This window comes from Fulmarus glacialis, unplaced genomic scaffold, assembly GCF_000690835.1.
Source record: "Fulmarus glacialis isolate BGI_N327 unplaced genomic scaffold, ASM69083v1 scaffold7948, whole genome shotgun sequence".
Lineage (NCBI taxonomy): Eukaryota > Metazoa > Chordata > Aves > Procellariiformes > Procellariidae > Fulmarus > Fulmarus glacialis.
In genome coordinates, this window is record NW_009230081.1 from 9,490 (window position 1) to 26,231 (window position 16,742).

A 16,742-nucleotide genomic window follows, 5' to 3' on the forward strand; every position below is an offset into this window, starting at 1 on the left:
AACCAAGTTAGATATATGGTGACACTTCCCCTGCTGATCTTTTTTTTCAACAAATTGTGATGCAGGACACCAGAGGAAGAAGCTGTACCTTTGATTTAGTAGTTTTTGAACAGCTTTTTTCCTCTTTCATGAATTTATTTAATCACTTATTAAAACTATCTGTATTCCTAGCAGCCACAAGACCCTGTGACAAGAATGGCACATGTAATTATAGGCCATGTGAAAAAGTACCTCCTTTTGTTTAAGACTTTTCCCTCATTTTCAGTTGATACCTCCTCTTCCAAGTTTGTCAGGGAAAACAGCAGACATGCCTAACACGAAAAATCTCCCCACTAACTGCTTATTGACTACAGCTCTATCTCCTCATAAAAGATATGCTGGTTCCCTTAATCATCAAGAAATAGCGTTGCCAGGCATCTGTTACTTGTTACTTGCCATTGCTGGATTTTGCACTGTTAAAAAGTTAAAACTTCCAGCCATTTCTGGTCACTAGAGACAACAATTTCAAAAGAATAAACACATTGCTGCCTCAAAATCCCATAAAGTCATGTATAAATTTTTATCAAGAATTCATAAAACAAAGTATTTTATTCCCAACTTGGGCAAAAAAAAAAAGCAGCTTTTTAAAAATATTCTGTGGAAAATTCAACAAGAAAATGCTTCCCACCACCGTTAATAGGACATCTAGGATTTCTAGTAGTAGTCTGAAAACAAACATCTCTACTCAAAATGGTGCCAGATTGCTCCACAAGTTTTATGCCCATCTGCATCTGTCCTGTTGCATCATTTTGCTCTCTTGATGAAGTACATGCATCAATAGAAATATCAGTTACAGTGCAAGAGACAACAAATACAGACTTAAAGTAAGACTGCTAACAGTCTCAACAAATATCACACAGTACCAAATCCATTCTTATTTAAAGAACCCTTTTTGACAACAAGGAAATGAAGATCAACATTAGAGACTAATTTTGCGTGCAAAGCAATCAGTGAAAATTAAATTTTTTTGCACTAGTTTTATAGTGTTAGAATTACTGAAATTTGTATCACTTACAACTGAGAAAATATTTTCAGGAAAAACAAAACCTTTGTTTTGAACTGTTTCTTTAGCTGACATATAAGAATTTAATTAAATTACTGAATTTAATTAAAATCAAGAGTGAAGGACTAGGTCACTATTCAACCAGTTCAACAGACAACAAACAAAATTTCAGTTCTTTCCCAAGGTCCTAACCTTGCAGAAGTACATACACAACCTTAATTCTCTGCTCTGTGACACTCCCATCATCTTTTGATGAGACTAATTAAAGGGAGTTAAACGTGATACAGTCTTTGCAGCATTGGAGCCTTACATCCCACACTTACTTTGCATGCACATGATGCTAATTCAATAGGGGTTCTGGATCCTTGGTTTGTTGCGTTTCAGAAGCTACTATCACAGTTAATTAAAGATCAAACTCAGATACTCAAGCAAAACATCCAGAAAAGGACCTTTAAATAGCTTAGAGTTGGAAATGGAGTAAGTAAAAGCTATTCAAACAAGACATGACAGGCTAGCTAAGAATACCCAAGAAAGCATATATGCACTAGGAAAACATTCAAGGAAGACATGCTTGTTAGAATCAAGATCTCCAATTACCCACTTCTTTCCTTTTCCTTCCCTGCCCCCCCTTTCCCCACCCATTAATCCACATGCAAGGCCATAAAGCTTGATCAAGAGGCAGTTCTGCAAAATTTCTTCCAAACTCAATTCTTTTTTGGTGTTATGCTTGGACAAATAGTGTATGAAAAAAATAAGCTATTTTATCCTATGCTTTATGTAGACTTATATAGATATGACTTTTTGTCCACAAAACAGATTTCTTTCTAATATTATATTTAGGTCTGACTGAAGATCACCTAACTACATACTACCTAACTAATTTTCCTTTTAGTTGTAAGTCCTTGCCTGTCACTCGCACTCAGCATGCACTGAGATGATTATTTTTCAAACAAGATCAGGTTTTCAGAAAATACATTGTGACAACTGGGGGGGTGGTGTTTATATTAGTTTATAAAGAGGGATGAAGCAACAACCTCCATCTTTTGAGTTCTGACACCATTCACATTAGGCACTTACGGAATTTAACCTATCAGTTCGGTTGGTAAAGAGACCACATGCATGCTATGCTGATAATACCATTGCCAATTAATGACTGGGACAGTAACTCTCAAAGCTAGTTTCCATCCTGCCTAAAATTAGCTTTGTTCCGATATAAGTAACTGGAGAAAGAAACTTTGATCTGATTTCCTTCTAATAAAAGAAAGGTCAAAGCATACTGGGTGAATTACAACTTGTTAAAATGCCAAAACCAAGTAACTGTTTGATGAATGCCCTGATCAAAGGCTTCCCCAACTCAAACCTTGGAAAGGAAAGAATTATCTGCTCTGTTTCCCTCATCTCCTCACCCCCAGTTGAAGTACTGCTTATCTTACTGAGTGTGTGTATGAAGGAAAAAGGTGGTCGTTATTTAGGAATTTGGAATTCCCAATAAAAATACATATTAAATGTCTCTCAAACTAAGTCAGCAAAACTGGTAGGTTTTTTTCCCCCAGAGTTGAGTGGTGCTCAAAGAAGGTGGCTTCAATTTTATCTTACATAAGGGAATGTGAATGATGAGTTCAAAACACATCCCAAGGGCTCATTCATTCTGAATTAGATTTGACAGGGCTCACACTGACTATAAAGTTCACACAGATAGCACACGAAATTATTTGAAATTATAACAAGCATTTAATATGCCGAGTTAGAACAACCAGAATTTCTGCAACAAAATATTACATGTATGTGATCTTGTAACTCAGAGAGCCCTGATGTTTACGTAGCAACTTTTTTTTGTATTACTGCATTTGCTTGCCTGGCAAAACAGAGTATGGATAATCCTTCTGCATGCAGCTGAGGTTTCTAGACCATCTAGTCTGCATAGCTGAAATATACACCATTCCTGTGGCTTGATTTTATTCAGGAAACATGGAAACAAATTTCAGGCAAAGCTTGCTTGCTCTAAATTGGCCATCTCTAAGTTTTTTGTTGTAGAAACTCACTCTTTTCCACTTACGTAATACTTGGCTCCCAATTCTTCTCCTTATATACTCTTAAGAACAAACAAAATTGTGAACCATTGGGATTTAGAAGTGGTTACATATTTATTATAAATGCACTGAAAAACCACCTTGCACTCTAAAACTGGGTTCTACACTAACATACAAGCCAATAATTTAACTTGTGCTAAAAAGAAATTGCTTTAAGTTATTCTCTGAACACATACATGCATGCACATGCATACATACTTTCATATATTCCTAATCAACTGCTTGATGTTTTGGGGACCTTTTATTTATTTCCAGCTGTGGGATGCACATACCAATCAATTCTCAACTCAGACGGATTTATCAGAACTCCATATCTAATACTGCCAATAAACAAACACATAATCATTCTATTGAAAATGAAGTATTACATCTAGGTACATGGATTTGAAAATACCTAATTAACCATACTCCTCCAACTGTATACCCAAGAGGCAGGGAATACATCCTTCCTAATACTGTTTTGTAGATCATTATGTCTTAGTTAATATCATCAGCAAATAAAACACATAAGATTACAAACAGTGAATCTTAATGCATTCTGAGGTAACGATTACCTTTGGATTAAAATATCTGCAGGACTGGGGCTGTGAGCCTCCAAACAAAGCAATGCGATAATCATGTTTTTTTCTTCTTGGTCGTGTACCTTCCACTAACTCTTCTCTGTCTTCTGGGGAAAGTAGATGGTATCGCATCCCACCTGGAAGGAAGACAACAACTGTTGCAGATCCAGTGTAGCTCATACATGGAAAGGGACGTTTCAGAGGCAAGGATGGTGGGGAGAGAGAAGGGAGGGAAAAGAGGGAAAACAAGTTTCTATGTTACACCTATACAGCTTTGATTTAAAAGGGAAGAATGCACAGCAGCACATGAGGATGGGAGCATACATCCAGATTTGCACCCTATTTCAACTTGCCTGCTCCATGTGAAAACCAGACATGGCTATGGACTCATGTTATATACACCAATTTATCTATCAGCTCATTTAGCCAATATTAACAAGCAACTAAGTTTGTTGCATTGAAACAGGCAAAAGGAAGCAAACCCAAAGAAAAGGAAGAGCAGAACTGGGAGCCTAAAGAGGACAATACTAACATCAGAGGAAGGGACTTGAATGCAGTGAGGTATCAACGATGCCTGTCTCCTCACCCTCCAATTTCTGATTAATAAGGCAGGCATCTCCAGCATATTGTACCTCAAGAAAACCTCTCACTTTTGTTCTTAGCTTGACAATGCAAAATATTAGTTAAAATTGGTATAAGAAAATAAGCATTCTCCTAAGAAACATTCCAAAGAACGCAAAAATATTAGTGACATTACCAGCCACTAAAACCAGGCAAACAAAAATCCTTATTTCTTAAACAATGCACCCAACTCCATGTCACACAAGAAGTATGACTGAGATGTCGATGGTCAGCAAATACTTACCAACATAGAGATTAATTTGAATCTTGTTCATTGACTGAAGGAAAACAGTTGCATACCATTTTTTAGATCTACACTAAAATGAAGCCCACTAGTTAACCACTACCGAAACAAAAAAATTTCCTTCCAGAATATTTATCAGCATCTAGGCTTTTCTTTCTTACATGATAAAATTTCACAAACAGTGTCTAAAAACAAAAGTGAAGCTTGTTCCCTATCTTATCTGCACCTTGAGAATGAAACTGTCTGTAGGCTCAGTGGTCAGTATATATTAGAGATGAAAATAGCACAACATATGCTTAACATTCTCATTTGCTTAGGGAAGTTTTGTAATGTTCAAAATTTTGACATAAAGTATTTTTTATTAAAGCACATATAAACATGAACAATATTAAAGTTACTAGCCTATCCCAAAGGCACACTAACACTTCCAACTACCCTAATGACTCATTGACAAAATCTCCTTTCCATTACTCATCATGGAGTTCATGTCATTTGCTAAGAGGAAAGAAATGAAAGTCACACTCTGTTACATAAACTGGGTTTTATTTACGTGATAATCTGCTAATCCAACTTCAACTAAGTGCAGCATCCTAGAGGGAACACAGTCAGATGAATTTAATGTGAAAATTATCAGAGCATTTTAAAGCAAACAATTTTCAAAAATTCCACAGCATTTTTAAAATTATACAGAACATTAAAGATTTCAGCTAGAGGTCAACTTACTGATCACCATTTTAAGGCATTCTGGGTTATCCTGAATAAGTGGTTCAGCCTGAACTGTTTTACTTAAGAAGTTCTTTGATATAAGAGGAAATCGGACTTTAGCAAGAATATCAACCATGTACGGCTGGCGATTTGGCTCATCATACTTCAGCCATCTCACTGCTGCATCATAAACCTTAAACAAGAGAAGGAAAGAGAAGGATAAGGTACATCACCACACAGTAAGACAAATAATGAAAGCTTAATGCTCCAAATTGATTCTTCTGCCTGTTGGAGGTTAACTTATACGAACAGTTTAGTATGTGGGGATCCATCACCATCTTCCAAAAAAAAAACCAACCCCCAAAACCCACAACAAAATAACCAAACACCAAAAAAGAAAATGCTCAGACATGAAGTAAAATAAATGCACAACCACAGAATAAAACCCATCTACAAACTTTAAAAAGAAAAAACCCACTACTTCTGCTATTTAGCCTTTTTTTTTTTTTCTTTTCCTGCAAATGGGAAGCATGAATCTGCAATTCACATTAACGGGGGTAACCCCTGTACCAGGTTAAGACTAATATGCTTCGAGTTCCATGTCACAAACACCGGTAATACTTCACCAGAAATACTGATATAGCTTCCACTCGATATAGTCTCCTGAGCTGAAAAACTGCTTCTGTTACCAAATCATAGTTGTTGGGGATCCAAATACATTGCTATTGTTGTGTCTTAGGGGACCATTTAAATTAAAGATTTAGCTGCAGACTGCCGTAAATTTACCATTCAGAGAGCCTCCTCTCTGTCTCCTCTTTACAGGAAAAGATAATGGGTTTTCTTAGGGGGCAGGGAAGACAGAACAGGGAAGGTAACCAAGAAATCTGCTCTATTTGTGATTGTCCACTGGGTCTGGAAGCAGTGAAATGAAAATCCAGTATTACCTATGTACTAAGATACCTCAGTGCTGCTCTCAGACATAGGAAGCTTATCTACTATGCTGCCACTTCAGAGTCAGCACTAGCTTCGTTACAAGTGATAGCACAGTCAATACCTACTCCTGTAGCTGAAACTGATCACAGTGATCAGCAGTGAGTGACAGAGATATAATGTGGAAAGACATTTAACGGTAGAATTAGAGTTATTCAGAAGGACTGCTAAACCATCTCAGCTACAATCCTGCAAAATGACCAGAGAGCAAGGGAGAGTAAAGAAATAAGAAAGTATTTAAGGCTCAATTTCATCAGCTAAGGAAATTCAACAGAATGACTGGGACAGGAACATCATATCCCTTCATCAACAGAAACATTACTTGCACACAGGAAAAAATAGCACAGCTAGTAATTAAAGCTACCTTCCTTTTTTTTCTAAATGTAAATATGCTTTGCACCAACACAAAAGTTAGAGTATAATGTCAACTTCCTAGCAGTACTCCTGAGAAATAAGATTCCTTTAGTATCACTGGCAAACTTCTGCTATTTCATACTGCACACTGCCACTTTCCTAAAGGAATTTTAATGATGCCATGCTGCCAACACAAGATTTCTACCACTGCTGCCAAGTTAAAGTGTGCCATCCTACCTTGCCAACGTAACTTCAAGAATGTAAATTCCAAAGTGTAATTTTGGCTGCAAGCTAAACACACTTCCAGCTTTGAGAATGTTGCCCTGTGACCTCAACTTTTCCCAGCACATAGCAAGAATGTTGAACTGTGACATAACTCATTTGTACTTATAACTAGCCAACTATCATACTCTAGTCACCTGATATCATCCCCCACCCTTCGTAATTCTTATTTTCATTGAAGCTTTTTACTGCAAGAGGTACATTGAAGAAAATGCATTAATTCTATGAAAGCTAAACTTCAGAGTCAGGAAAACATCCATTTCTATCTAAGTGGATACACATACCATCTTGACTATGAGATCCCTCTGTTGCACTTCAAAGTTATGAGTCAACTCATGATGACATACCCAAACTTAAATTACCTAGTTCAAGCACCAGAACAGCATAGCTAGAAAGGCAAGATTTCAGTATGGCTTCAATGGATTTGGCTGAGAAGCTACAAGAAGTACCCAGCAGCTATAACCATCTTGCAATCACCTCTTTGGGCTGCAGTGCAGACACACCTATACTCTTCCTATTTTCCTGCAGTAGGAAGAAAATGCTGGCAAACAAGCATTCAGGGCTGTGCTATAAGCTGAACCAAGCTTTCCAAATGGGATAGCTGTGAATGTAATTTCCACCACAGGTTACAACTTTTAATTGAGTGAAACTCCAGGCTCCTTTCAGCCACCTAAACTTGTTTGTGTTCACTCCCTAAATAAGGAGGGCCTTCCATCAATCCATCACAGTCAATGCATCTAGCTTTCAGTGTTCTCTTCACCTTGTTTCCAAGTCCCTCAGTTCCCCAAGCTTAACTTGTGTATGCATATGTTTCCATCAGAAGCAACTCCTCTCTGAAATGGGCTGAGACCATACTCAGGTAGAGACATGCAGCCATTAAGGTGCAGTTTGCTTACCACTTTGAAGTAGTTCACTTTCACCGATAGCACATGAACCTCAATCTAGGAGCAAGTGCTATAATACATTGTCCTGGTTCTGGCTGGGACAGAGTTAACTTTCTTCCCAGTAGCCGGAGGGGTGCTGTGTCTTGGGTTTGGTATGAGAGGAGCATTGATCACCCATTGATGCTTTCATTGTTGCTAGGTGGTGCTTGCACCAGGGACTTTTCAGCCTCCCATGCTCTGTCAAGTGCAGGGGAAGCTGGGGGGAAGCAGGGGGAGCACAGCCAGGGCGGTTGACCCAGCTGGCCAATGGGGCATTCTATATCATGTCTCATCATGCTCAGTATAAAAACTATGGGGGGGGCCTCTCTCGGTCGGGACACACGGTCAGCGGGTGGTGAGCAGCTGCATTGTGCATCACCTGCTTTGTATATTCTGTTATTGCTGTTATTGTTATTATTACTGTTCTACTTCGTTTTATTTCCATTATGAAACTGTTTTTATCTCAATCCGTGAGTTTTCCTACTTGTGCCCTCCCGATTCTCTCCCCCATCCTACTGGAGGCGGGGGGTGAGCGAGTGGCTGCGTGGTGTTTAGTTGCTAGCTGGGGTCAAACCACAACATACATCAAACTTAATTCAGCTCACATACTATGGAATCAGAAGCCCTATCTCAATAAAGGAAACTGTTTTGCTTACTCCCTTTATACTTCTTTCTTCCTAGTTTGCTGAAACAACACATATAACCACCACACTTGAAATGTGGACTTTCATTAATACTTGGTTTTGACCAAGCTAGGATGAACCTTTTATTCTGCAATTTAGCAAGCACTATATGCATCATATACTGTAGGAACATCAGAAGTGAGATACTTTAAACTAGTTCTTGATTAAAAAAAGATAGTGTAGTTCAATGCTCTTAGCTGGTATGAAACAGGGATCTCACCTGGTCTTCTGCCCTCACTGTCAACGTATCTTGGTTCAAGAGATGTGTCACACGCTTAACATCAAGCTGAAGAAACTCATCTGTTTTGTAAACTTCAGTGAAATGCTGATGGATAAAGTCATCTGCAGTGGCTTTCAGTTCTGGACAGTCTAGGCATTCTGCTAACACACTTATACCTATGAAGGAAAAATTAAGACAAAATCTTTCCAAACTTGAACTGCAATTACCTTTAATACATTAAAATAGAATAAAATTACCGTAATTTCAGTGATACTTGTAAGCCCAGTTTAATATTTATTACCATGGTCTTTTTTTCTTTTTCTTTAAAACACATGCTGTCATAACTCATCTGCAACTCCAGACAAACTAAGATAAGCACAAGCTTCTGATCCCTATCAAACTAACTGGAGAGTCAGACCTGCAGCACTCGCTGTATTAACTATCTTTCCAGCACTATTTCCTCACTGTTTCTTTCCCCATTACAAAGCAGACAACAGTACCTTAACCAGGTCTGAGCCATATCACAATAACAAAGTCTAACCAGAACAGCTTCAGAAACTGGATCCAAGTTTTGTGACCTCCCCAACCTGCTCGTGCAGCAGTCACCAACCAAGCCCAATTTCCTTCAAGAGTCACAGTGAACTGGAACTTTGCTATACAGGTAGCACAGTCAGCTGCAGACCAACACAAAAAAGTCAAGTTGATGCTGTTGCAAGGGCAGAAGGTTGGCATAAAAGGTATAAATAGCAACTGCTACTGACAAGCACTATTTCCAACCTTCCCATTACAAGCCAGGTAAGCACAGAGTTTTTCAGCAGCAACTTTTGCTCATCATGCTACAGTTCTCCTCCTCCTCCTATGGAGGAGATGGCAAGTGGGGCAGAAGCAACTCACCAACCCATGGGCTGCAACTAGCCTGAGCTGCTCTAAGTAGCAAAAAGCAAACTAGAAAGATAAAATCCGAGTGTATGACCTCTTGACAAAATTTCAAGAGATTCAAAATAAGCCATGGTTTCTTTCAAATACACTTTTTTACATGAACTATGGACTTGCCCATGAATCTGCACAGAATACATTTCAACTTGTAAACAATGCCTTGAGGAAAAAATTATTTAATCGTTATCTCCTTTTTTGCTATAAATTAGCAACAAAGTATGCAAGCGTTAGAGACCATAATTAATTTTCTAGTTAACAAAAACCAGAGGAGGGAATATGTCTTAAAGCAAGCATAAGTGGCATTTTCCTTAGAAGGTAATGTCTTTCTTCCAGCAGTTGTTTCAGAGCCACAACTGTACTGCACTGAAGTGTCAATTGAATCATTATAATTCAGATACTCTGCAAAACATTTCTATTGATATTATAAACATCTACAGCATGATTGAGATGTTACTAGGAGAATTACATGACAAATGTCAGTAAGAAGCCCTATAAACAAGTTTATCTTTAATCTCTGATTAAATAAAATGCACCAAATCTTAAGCATGAAAAATCATTTAGTTTTACTTGGTGTTTACCTTTTCTGTAACACCGAGTTCACATCAGAGCTACAGAACATATTTAATATCAAACCTGCCCAGATGACATTCATGGATTTCAGTCAAAATGAAGAGCAATTAAAACCAAAAGTAACCTAAACTTATCCTGTTCTTACTTTTAGAGGATATGCTAGTTTTGTTAAAATTACAACTCTGCCAAATTCTGTCTCCAAGTACAGTAGCAACAACTGAAAGCTCCACCTTACTAGACAGCTGAGGTTCTCTAACAAACAAGAAGCTCCAGGGTGCTGCCAAGCTGGGATGAGACCTAGCACAGTCAGTGAACCCTGATACTGGTGAAGACAACTGCCAGATTGTTTTGTCTACGGCAAGGGACAACAGTTCAGATTCAGAGCAAAATTATTTTTACATGCCTGGATTTAGCCAAATATTACTGTCTTTTAGACAATACTGTTTTTCAGGAACAGCAAAGTTAAGAAATAAACAGTAAATTTAGGTCTGCATTTCTCTTACCAAGACAATTGGAAGCATCGACTTGTTCTTTTAAAAAGTCCACACACATTTTTTTCACAGGTTCAATTTGATATTGGTTTGCTGCATCTAGTAAAGACTGGACATTATTGCTGTTAACAGAGATTCTGCAAAACAGAAGGTGTAAAATTAGCATCACTAAAATCACCTACTTTGTTGTAGTAAAAAAGCAACTTACACCAATTCACATAAATGCCAAAATTATTTCCCTGCTATTCACCCAAGAATCTTTCACATACAGTCTGAAGGCACAACCTCCCTTCACGATCTTTCCAAATTGCTTTCATTTGCTCTACTTTACTGAGGAAGGGCAAAGAGTAAGCAGTCCTGGATTCGGAAGAACAAGCCTTTAACACAGGCCCTCTGCAGTACCATGCAATTGCTTTGACTTGTGTGATTAGCCAGTTTCACAAAACAGAAGATGAACAGAACCTTTCTTCTGACAGTCTCCTACTCCCAAACAGGCATCAGCAAAATCTCTCTAAACTCATTGTCAAGACTGCTCTGGCTGATTTGGCCAGAGTGCACAAGCAGAACAACCAGTTTGGCAGTGCTTCAAGAGAAGGTACAGAGCCCACAGACAAGGGCTTGGGCACCAGGGGAGGCAACCATATGGCTGGGGTGCTGACACTGACTGTCTCTCACCACTGACAAGGTTCCTCTCAAAGAAAGAACAAAGCCTTCCTAAGGAGAGTTAATCCCATTAGTACAAAGATGAAAGGCCTGCCATCCATCGGTCATGAGAGCCGATTAAGAAGTTTTAAGTGTTTACAATCCTAGTCATCTGCACAAGCTCTGTTAAAAAAAAAAAACAAAACACCACAAAACAACAACAACAACAAAAACCCCAAACATATGGACAACCTGAGATAGGAGGGAAATGCTGTTCACAGAACAGTTATCCACCCTGCCTGTCTTGAGATGAAGGTATAACTCCTGGAAATGGTTCTGTGCAATAGCTACCATGGTCATGAAGAGAAACCCTGCTGATATCAATAAGGGCCTAAATTTCAGAACAATGGGAAATATCATTTGACTCCAACACTGAAGTCAAAAGCTTGAAGTGCTTTGAATTGCTTTCTGGAGACAACTACCACTCTCTTTAGTCTGTAGGGCTTCCTACTGATTAAATAAAAAGGAAAAGGGAAGGATAGAAGGTCTAGTCACATCAAGCTCTAAACAAAGTAAAGAATTATAATGGTAACAAAACTGATGAATCATAAAAGCATTATTTTAAGATTTTATCATTTACAATTGGCAGGCTTCCTAGAAAAAGTGTCAGCTTTAAATAACAAACCTACCTTGCGGTATAAGCAAACTCCACGAGCTGTTCAATAATGTCAGGTTCTGCATCTTTTAGCTCCACTTCAAAGGACTTTGATTCAAGCATATTTGCTGCAAAAAGATTAAAAGACAATCAATAACCCACTCTAATTATTTTATGTTTTGCAAACAGTAGAAAATTAAATGATTATACAAAGTGGGAACCTGCTAAAAACTGCACACAGTTGATTGCTGTTTTCCCAGGATTACTAATGCAAGTCAGGAAAGAAAGGAGGCAGTGGGACAAACAAGATAACTGGTGTGTGCGCATGCTTGTATTATGTAAATTATGATAAATTGTATTAAATAGAAAAGGTCATAGATGCTGTTGACTCGAGTGCAGACTGCCAAGGTAGCATTACCAAAAACAGGAAGCACATGCTGCACTGTCAAAAGCTATTTCCACATTCAAGCTGATAACAGAGACAGCTCCGAGCTCCCCACATCCAGACACAGCACTGTAAGTTTGCCCACAAACAGTTACAAGCTGACCATTGGAAGGCACAGTTATTTTATTTCTGCTCGACTTTAATGTGTGTTTTATAGCACAGTAATTTTACAATTCATGGGTAAGGCATACAAAAGTAAGATAGATACTACATAACTGAATTTGCAAAGATAGCATAAATGGAAGAATATTTACACTTCTGAAAGCCCATTTTATATCTGGAAGTGCCTAATGGTGGGAAGCAACGGGGCAGACAAATTCTGTCATGGGAGTAAAAACTCCCAATTTTCAGGTTAGAGGAGGCAGACCAACTCTAACACAGTGTATGGGCCCCAATTAATAAGAGAGCTTACATATGAAGTAACACTCGATCAAAAGAGAAAGGGAAATTGAGGGGAAGGGTGAACAGAGATGAATGGAAGAAGGACACAAAATGATGAGAGCTTCACTTATACTTATCCCTGAAATTAATCACTTTCATAAAATAAACAGCTTGTCAGCCACAAGTCTAACAGGATATCATCACAGAAGCTTATAATCAATCAATTTTGAAAAGACTTACTAGTAAACATCAAGTTAAAAAAATGACTGGCTGAAGCAAGCACAACACGGTGAGCTGGGATCTTTCTTTCTTGAACCATAAGAATGACATCACATAGAGTTTTCTAAATCAGAGGAAAAAACAGACACAAAAAACCACAAAGATCAGCATTTTTTAAAATCTTTCAACAATATTTCTTTAAAAACAGCTTATGGTAGTTCATTGCTTTTCTTAATTCACACAACTCAAGAGTATTATGTAATAAGATTTTCTGAAAGTCAAAGTTCAGTTCAGTAACCTGGAGAACTAGCAAAGTTCAGTTTACCCATGGATTAGTATCTTAAGGATGGTCACGAATAACATATGAACTCTGATTAAAGTTTTTCCTGTGGCATTTATATCAGCCCCCAATAACATAGGCTATGCAGCGTCTAGCAGGGGCTGCATTTACATTACACCCTTTTCATCCATCAGTGTCTCTGTTCTCTACTCAGCTGTTGATTTAAAAAAAAAAACTCATAGGAACCTCATATCTGAAGACTGCCATCATATTGCCCAACCGGAGGGAAAGTGATGAACAAGTTCAAAGCATTCAATGGAACATTTTTAAGAAAATGTATCCCCAAAAATACCACTTCTATGGAAGGGTTTGACTGGTCACACCTGATGAGCAACTAACTAACTTCCAGACAAAAAAAAAAAAAATTATTTCTCATTTGTTTGCTGTTTGTATGTAAGCAGTTAGTTTCTCCCCTACATGTGAACTGTCATGCACTAGAAGGAGAAAGGAAAGTGACAGTACTTATAAAAGTTGTCAGGAGACATGAGAGGAGATAGTAAGGGATTGGGGTAAAAGCATATAATTTGAATGGATTCTCAAATGGTATCCTTTCTAAGAACATACTCACTAAAATAAATGCACACCATACTACAGTTAATTATAACATCCTCTTTATTAATAAAGAAAAACTGAGCAGCACTGCTTCCTAAAAACAGGAATTAATTTTCAACTACTACCTTAAGTTCATGGAACTACTTTCAGAAACACCTACCTTCACCCATCCCAATACTAACCCCAGAAAAGAGCATTTCTACTGTGGGAAGTATGTACTTGCTTAGAACAGTGTGAGAATGTTTTCCACATACAAACAATATTATCTAGGCCACACCTAACAAGGCTGATAATCCATATATGCAGCTGCTTCAAATAAGCCTATTTTTTAGTTTCTTGAAGGAAAGGACACTCAGAAGCACGTGTTGGACAAAATATAAATAATTTTTTTTTTTATAAATGGTTTATTTAGAAGTTAGATGGGGGTGACATACAACTTCCTTTGTACATCTGTAGCTTTAAACCGTTTAGGATTGAAACAACAAAAAAAAGAGACCATTCAAGAAAAGTTTCAGAGGAAATCCTTTAAAGCTGAAATTCCTAGCACATCTGGTTCAAAACAAGCATCAGAAACTAGCAGCACAAGATACCATAAAATCCTGTGGCCAAGCTTTGCTAAGACTTGCAACTGTTGCTTGAACTCCATGCTGAATTTTTAAGATACATTTAGTGCCTCAGCTCGGCATTTGAAGCACCTCAGATATTCTAAGGCCTCTCTGGTTGCAGGAAGAAATATTTGTCAACCAAAACAGACCATCATTTTCATTTCTTTCCCTGGGACGTTTCTGGGTGTGACTGTTCCATTTCAACTAATGCTCTTCTGAGGATTTCTGTACTTCTTTCTAGAAGGACCCACTGGTGTCACTGCGTCACCTCAATGAGGCAACAGATGACTGGCGTTACATCAACCAAAGGACACACCCGAGCGTGAGCTTGCATTAGGGTGCTTCATCTTCCAAATCACAGGTTCAGCAACACCTTGCAATTCTGTCCCAGCTTCATTCTCAATTACATCACTCTTGGCTGACCTCCACTCAGCTGCAAAGTTGCAACAAAGGATTTATGCACATGCTGTCAAATAGCTCTGTAAAACCCACAAAGACATGGGCCATCTCATGTTGGAGATGAGCAAGTCGTCCTCCATGCACTAAACATACTTGCTCCCAACATCTCACCAACACTAAGTGCAGGTATGTCCATAGTTTACTCTAAACTCCCATACTTATGGAGGCTGTCTCTAGATTCCAGCTTACACAAAAAAGCAGCCTCTTTAAAATTACCTATACTTTCCAACTGGCCCATCTTCCTACAGCATGAAACTAATGCATTTAAATAGCTAGTGCTCCACATGCATGTTATTTCCATCACAGAAAATTTTTAACTCCTATTATATTTAGATTTTATAACCACAGCATAGTCCTTCACTTATCAAAATACAAGAAGAAATTGCTGCCTAAGTCCTCTTAAACTTTAGCGCAACTACTCAGCTGAACTAGTACATTTTCCTCTGGCTCCTGCTGACTTCCTAATTATCCTACATAATTACACCTTCCCCTGCCCCTCCAGTAATAGTTAACCTCCTCTTACAAACAACTCCTAAAGAAGCATGAGTGTCATGAATTATGCAAGAATTTCTGGAGCGGTCAGCTCTGGGTGGGATATGCAAAGCCACCATCTGAGGTCAGATCAGAAGTTTCCAAGAAACTCTGATAGCAGGCAAAATTCAGAGTTGCACCTCCCCGGGCATAACAGATTTTGAAATTTGAATGGGAAGTACACACAGATTTCACAGCACTTAATCCTGATGCTCTCTCCCTGTTTAGAGTAACTCGTAACTAGATGAGAGCTGGCACTCTACTATACCGAAAGATGAGGTACTTACACAGAACAACATAGTGCCACATACTGGAGTAGTGACATGGTAAAGCATTATGATTTCCCCGTGCTAGGGGCTGTACATACATCTGAGTGAGGGCAATAACAGCTTCTGGCATGCCCTTGTCAACAGTGACAGAGGTATAATATAAACAGTGATAAGCTGAGTTATAACTCAGCTACACCCATATGTTTACCCAATTAGAACAGAAACAAAGCCTACACTGAAAAAGTAGATCATAGGCTTTAAGTCTCAATTCCTTTACCTGAAGTCATTGAAACCAATTTGGTTTTTCATACATAGGAGCATCATTGCATGAAATGGCTTATGCAGACAACACAACTGACTGTGTGTTAGTGAGAGAACAACAGGGCTGAAGTGCTGGAGAAAAGCAGAATTAACACTCTGATATCACTTGCTAGGCCAGGACCTAGACTGCTGATGAACAAATCACTAAAAGCTGGACTGCAGCTCTGCTTTACTGATGCTGTTCACAGGGGTACACAGTCAGTTTGTCCAGAGAAGAGTTCCTGGTCAAAATTCAGCATCAACATCTTTTTACTCCCCTCAGGTTTCTGTTTGAAAAGGGCTGTGTGAATACTCCAACTGGAAAAACTCAGCAATCAATTGCAGTTTAACTTCTGACCTAACTATAGGAAAGAACTACTATCGGCAAGATGTTATTAGGTAACAAAGCCGATCCACCGTGTCTTCTGCCTTCAGCACCAGCAATAAGCCGTCGCAAGTACAATCTGAACTTCCTGTGCCGGCACACGGCAGGGTTTCGGGAGTTACCTTTCACACCAGCCAAGGCCTGCCGGAGAGACAGGCACTCCGGCTTGCCTCGCTGGTACCGTCCTCCCAAGGACGCACCGCACCCAAACTCCAGAGCCGGAAAACCCCAAGCAAACCTTCACCAGG

The 16,742-nt window shown here is 38.7% G+C and overlaps 1 protein-coding gene across 1 annotated transcript in view; it reads right to left on the reverse strand.

Annotated features, from left to right (window-relative positions):
- KLHL7 (kelch-like family member 7) overlaps positions 1-13,173 on the reverse strand; it is a 20,763-nt gene extending 7,590 nt beyond the window's left edge. Inside the window, exons 1-6 of the mRNA XM_009584087.1 lie at positions 13,075-13,173; positions 12,043-12,136; positions 10,724-10,848; positions 8,715-8,890; positions 5,281-5,455; positions 3,687-3,829 (exon numbers count right to left, since the gene is read on the reverse strand). Coding sequence (XP_009582382.1) covers positions 3,687-3,829; positions 5,281-5,455; positions 8,715-8,890; positions 10,724-10,848; positions 12,043-12,136; positions 13,075-13,153 — 792 coding nt within the window. The 5' untranslated portion in view covers positions 13,154-13,173. The remainder of the gene's footprint in view (positions 1-3,686; positions 3,830-5,280; positions 5,456-8,714; positions 8,891-10,723; positions 10,849-12,042; positions 12,137-13,074) is intronic.
- Between the last annotated feature and the right edge of the window lie 3,569 nt (positions 13,174-16,742).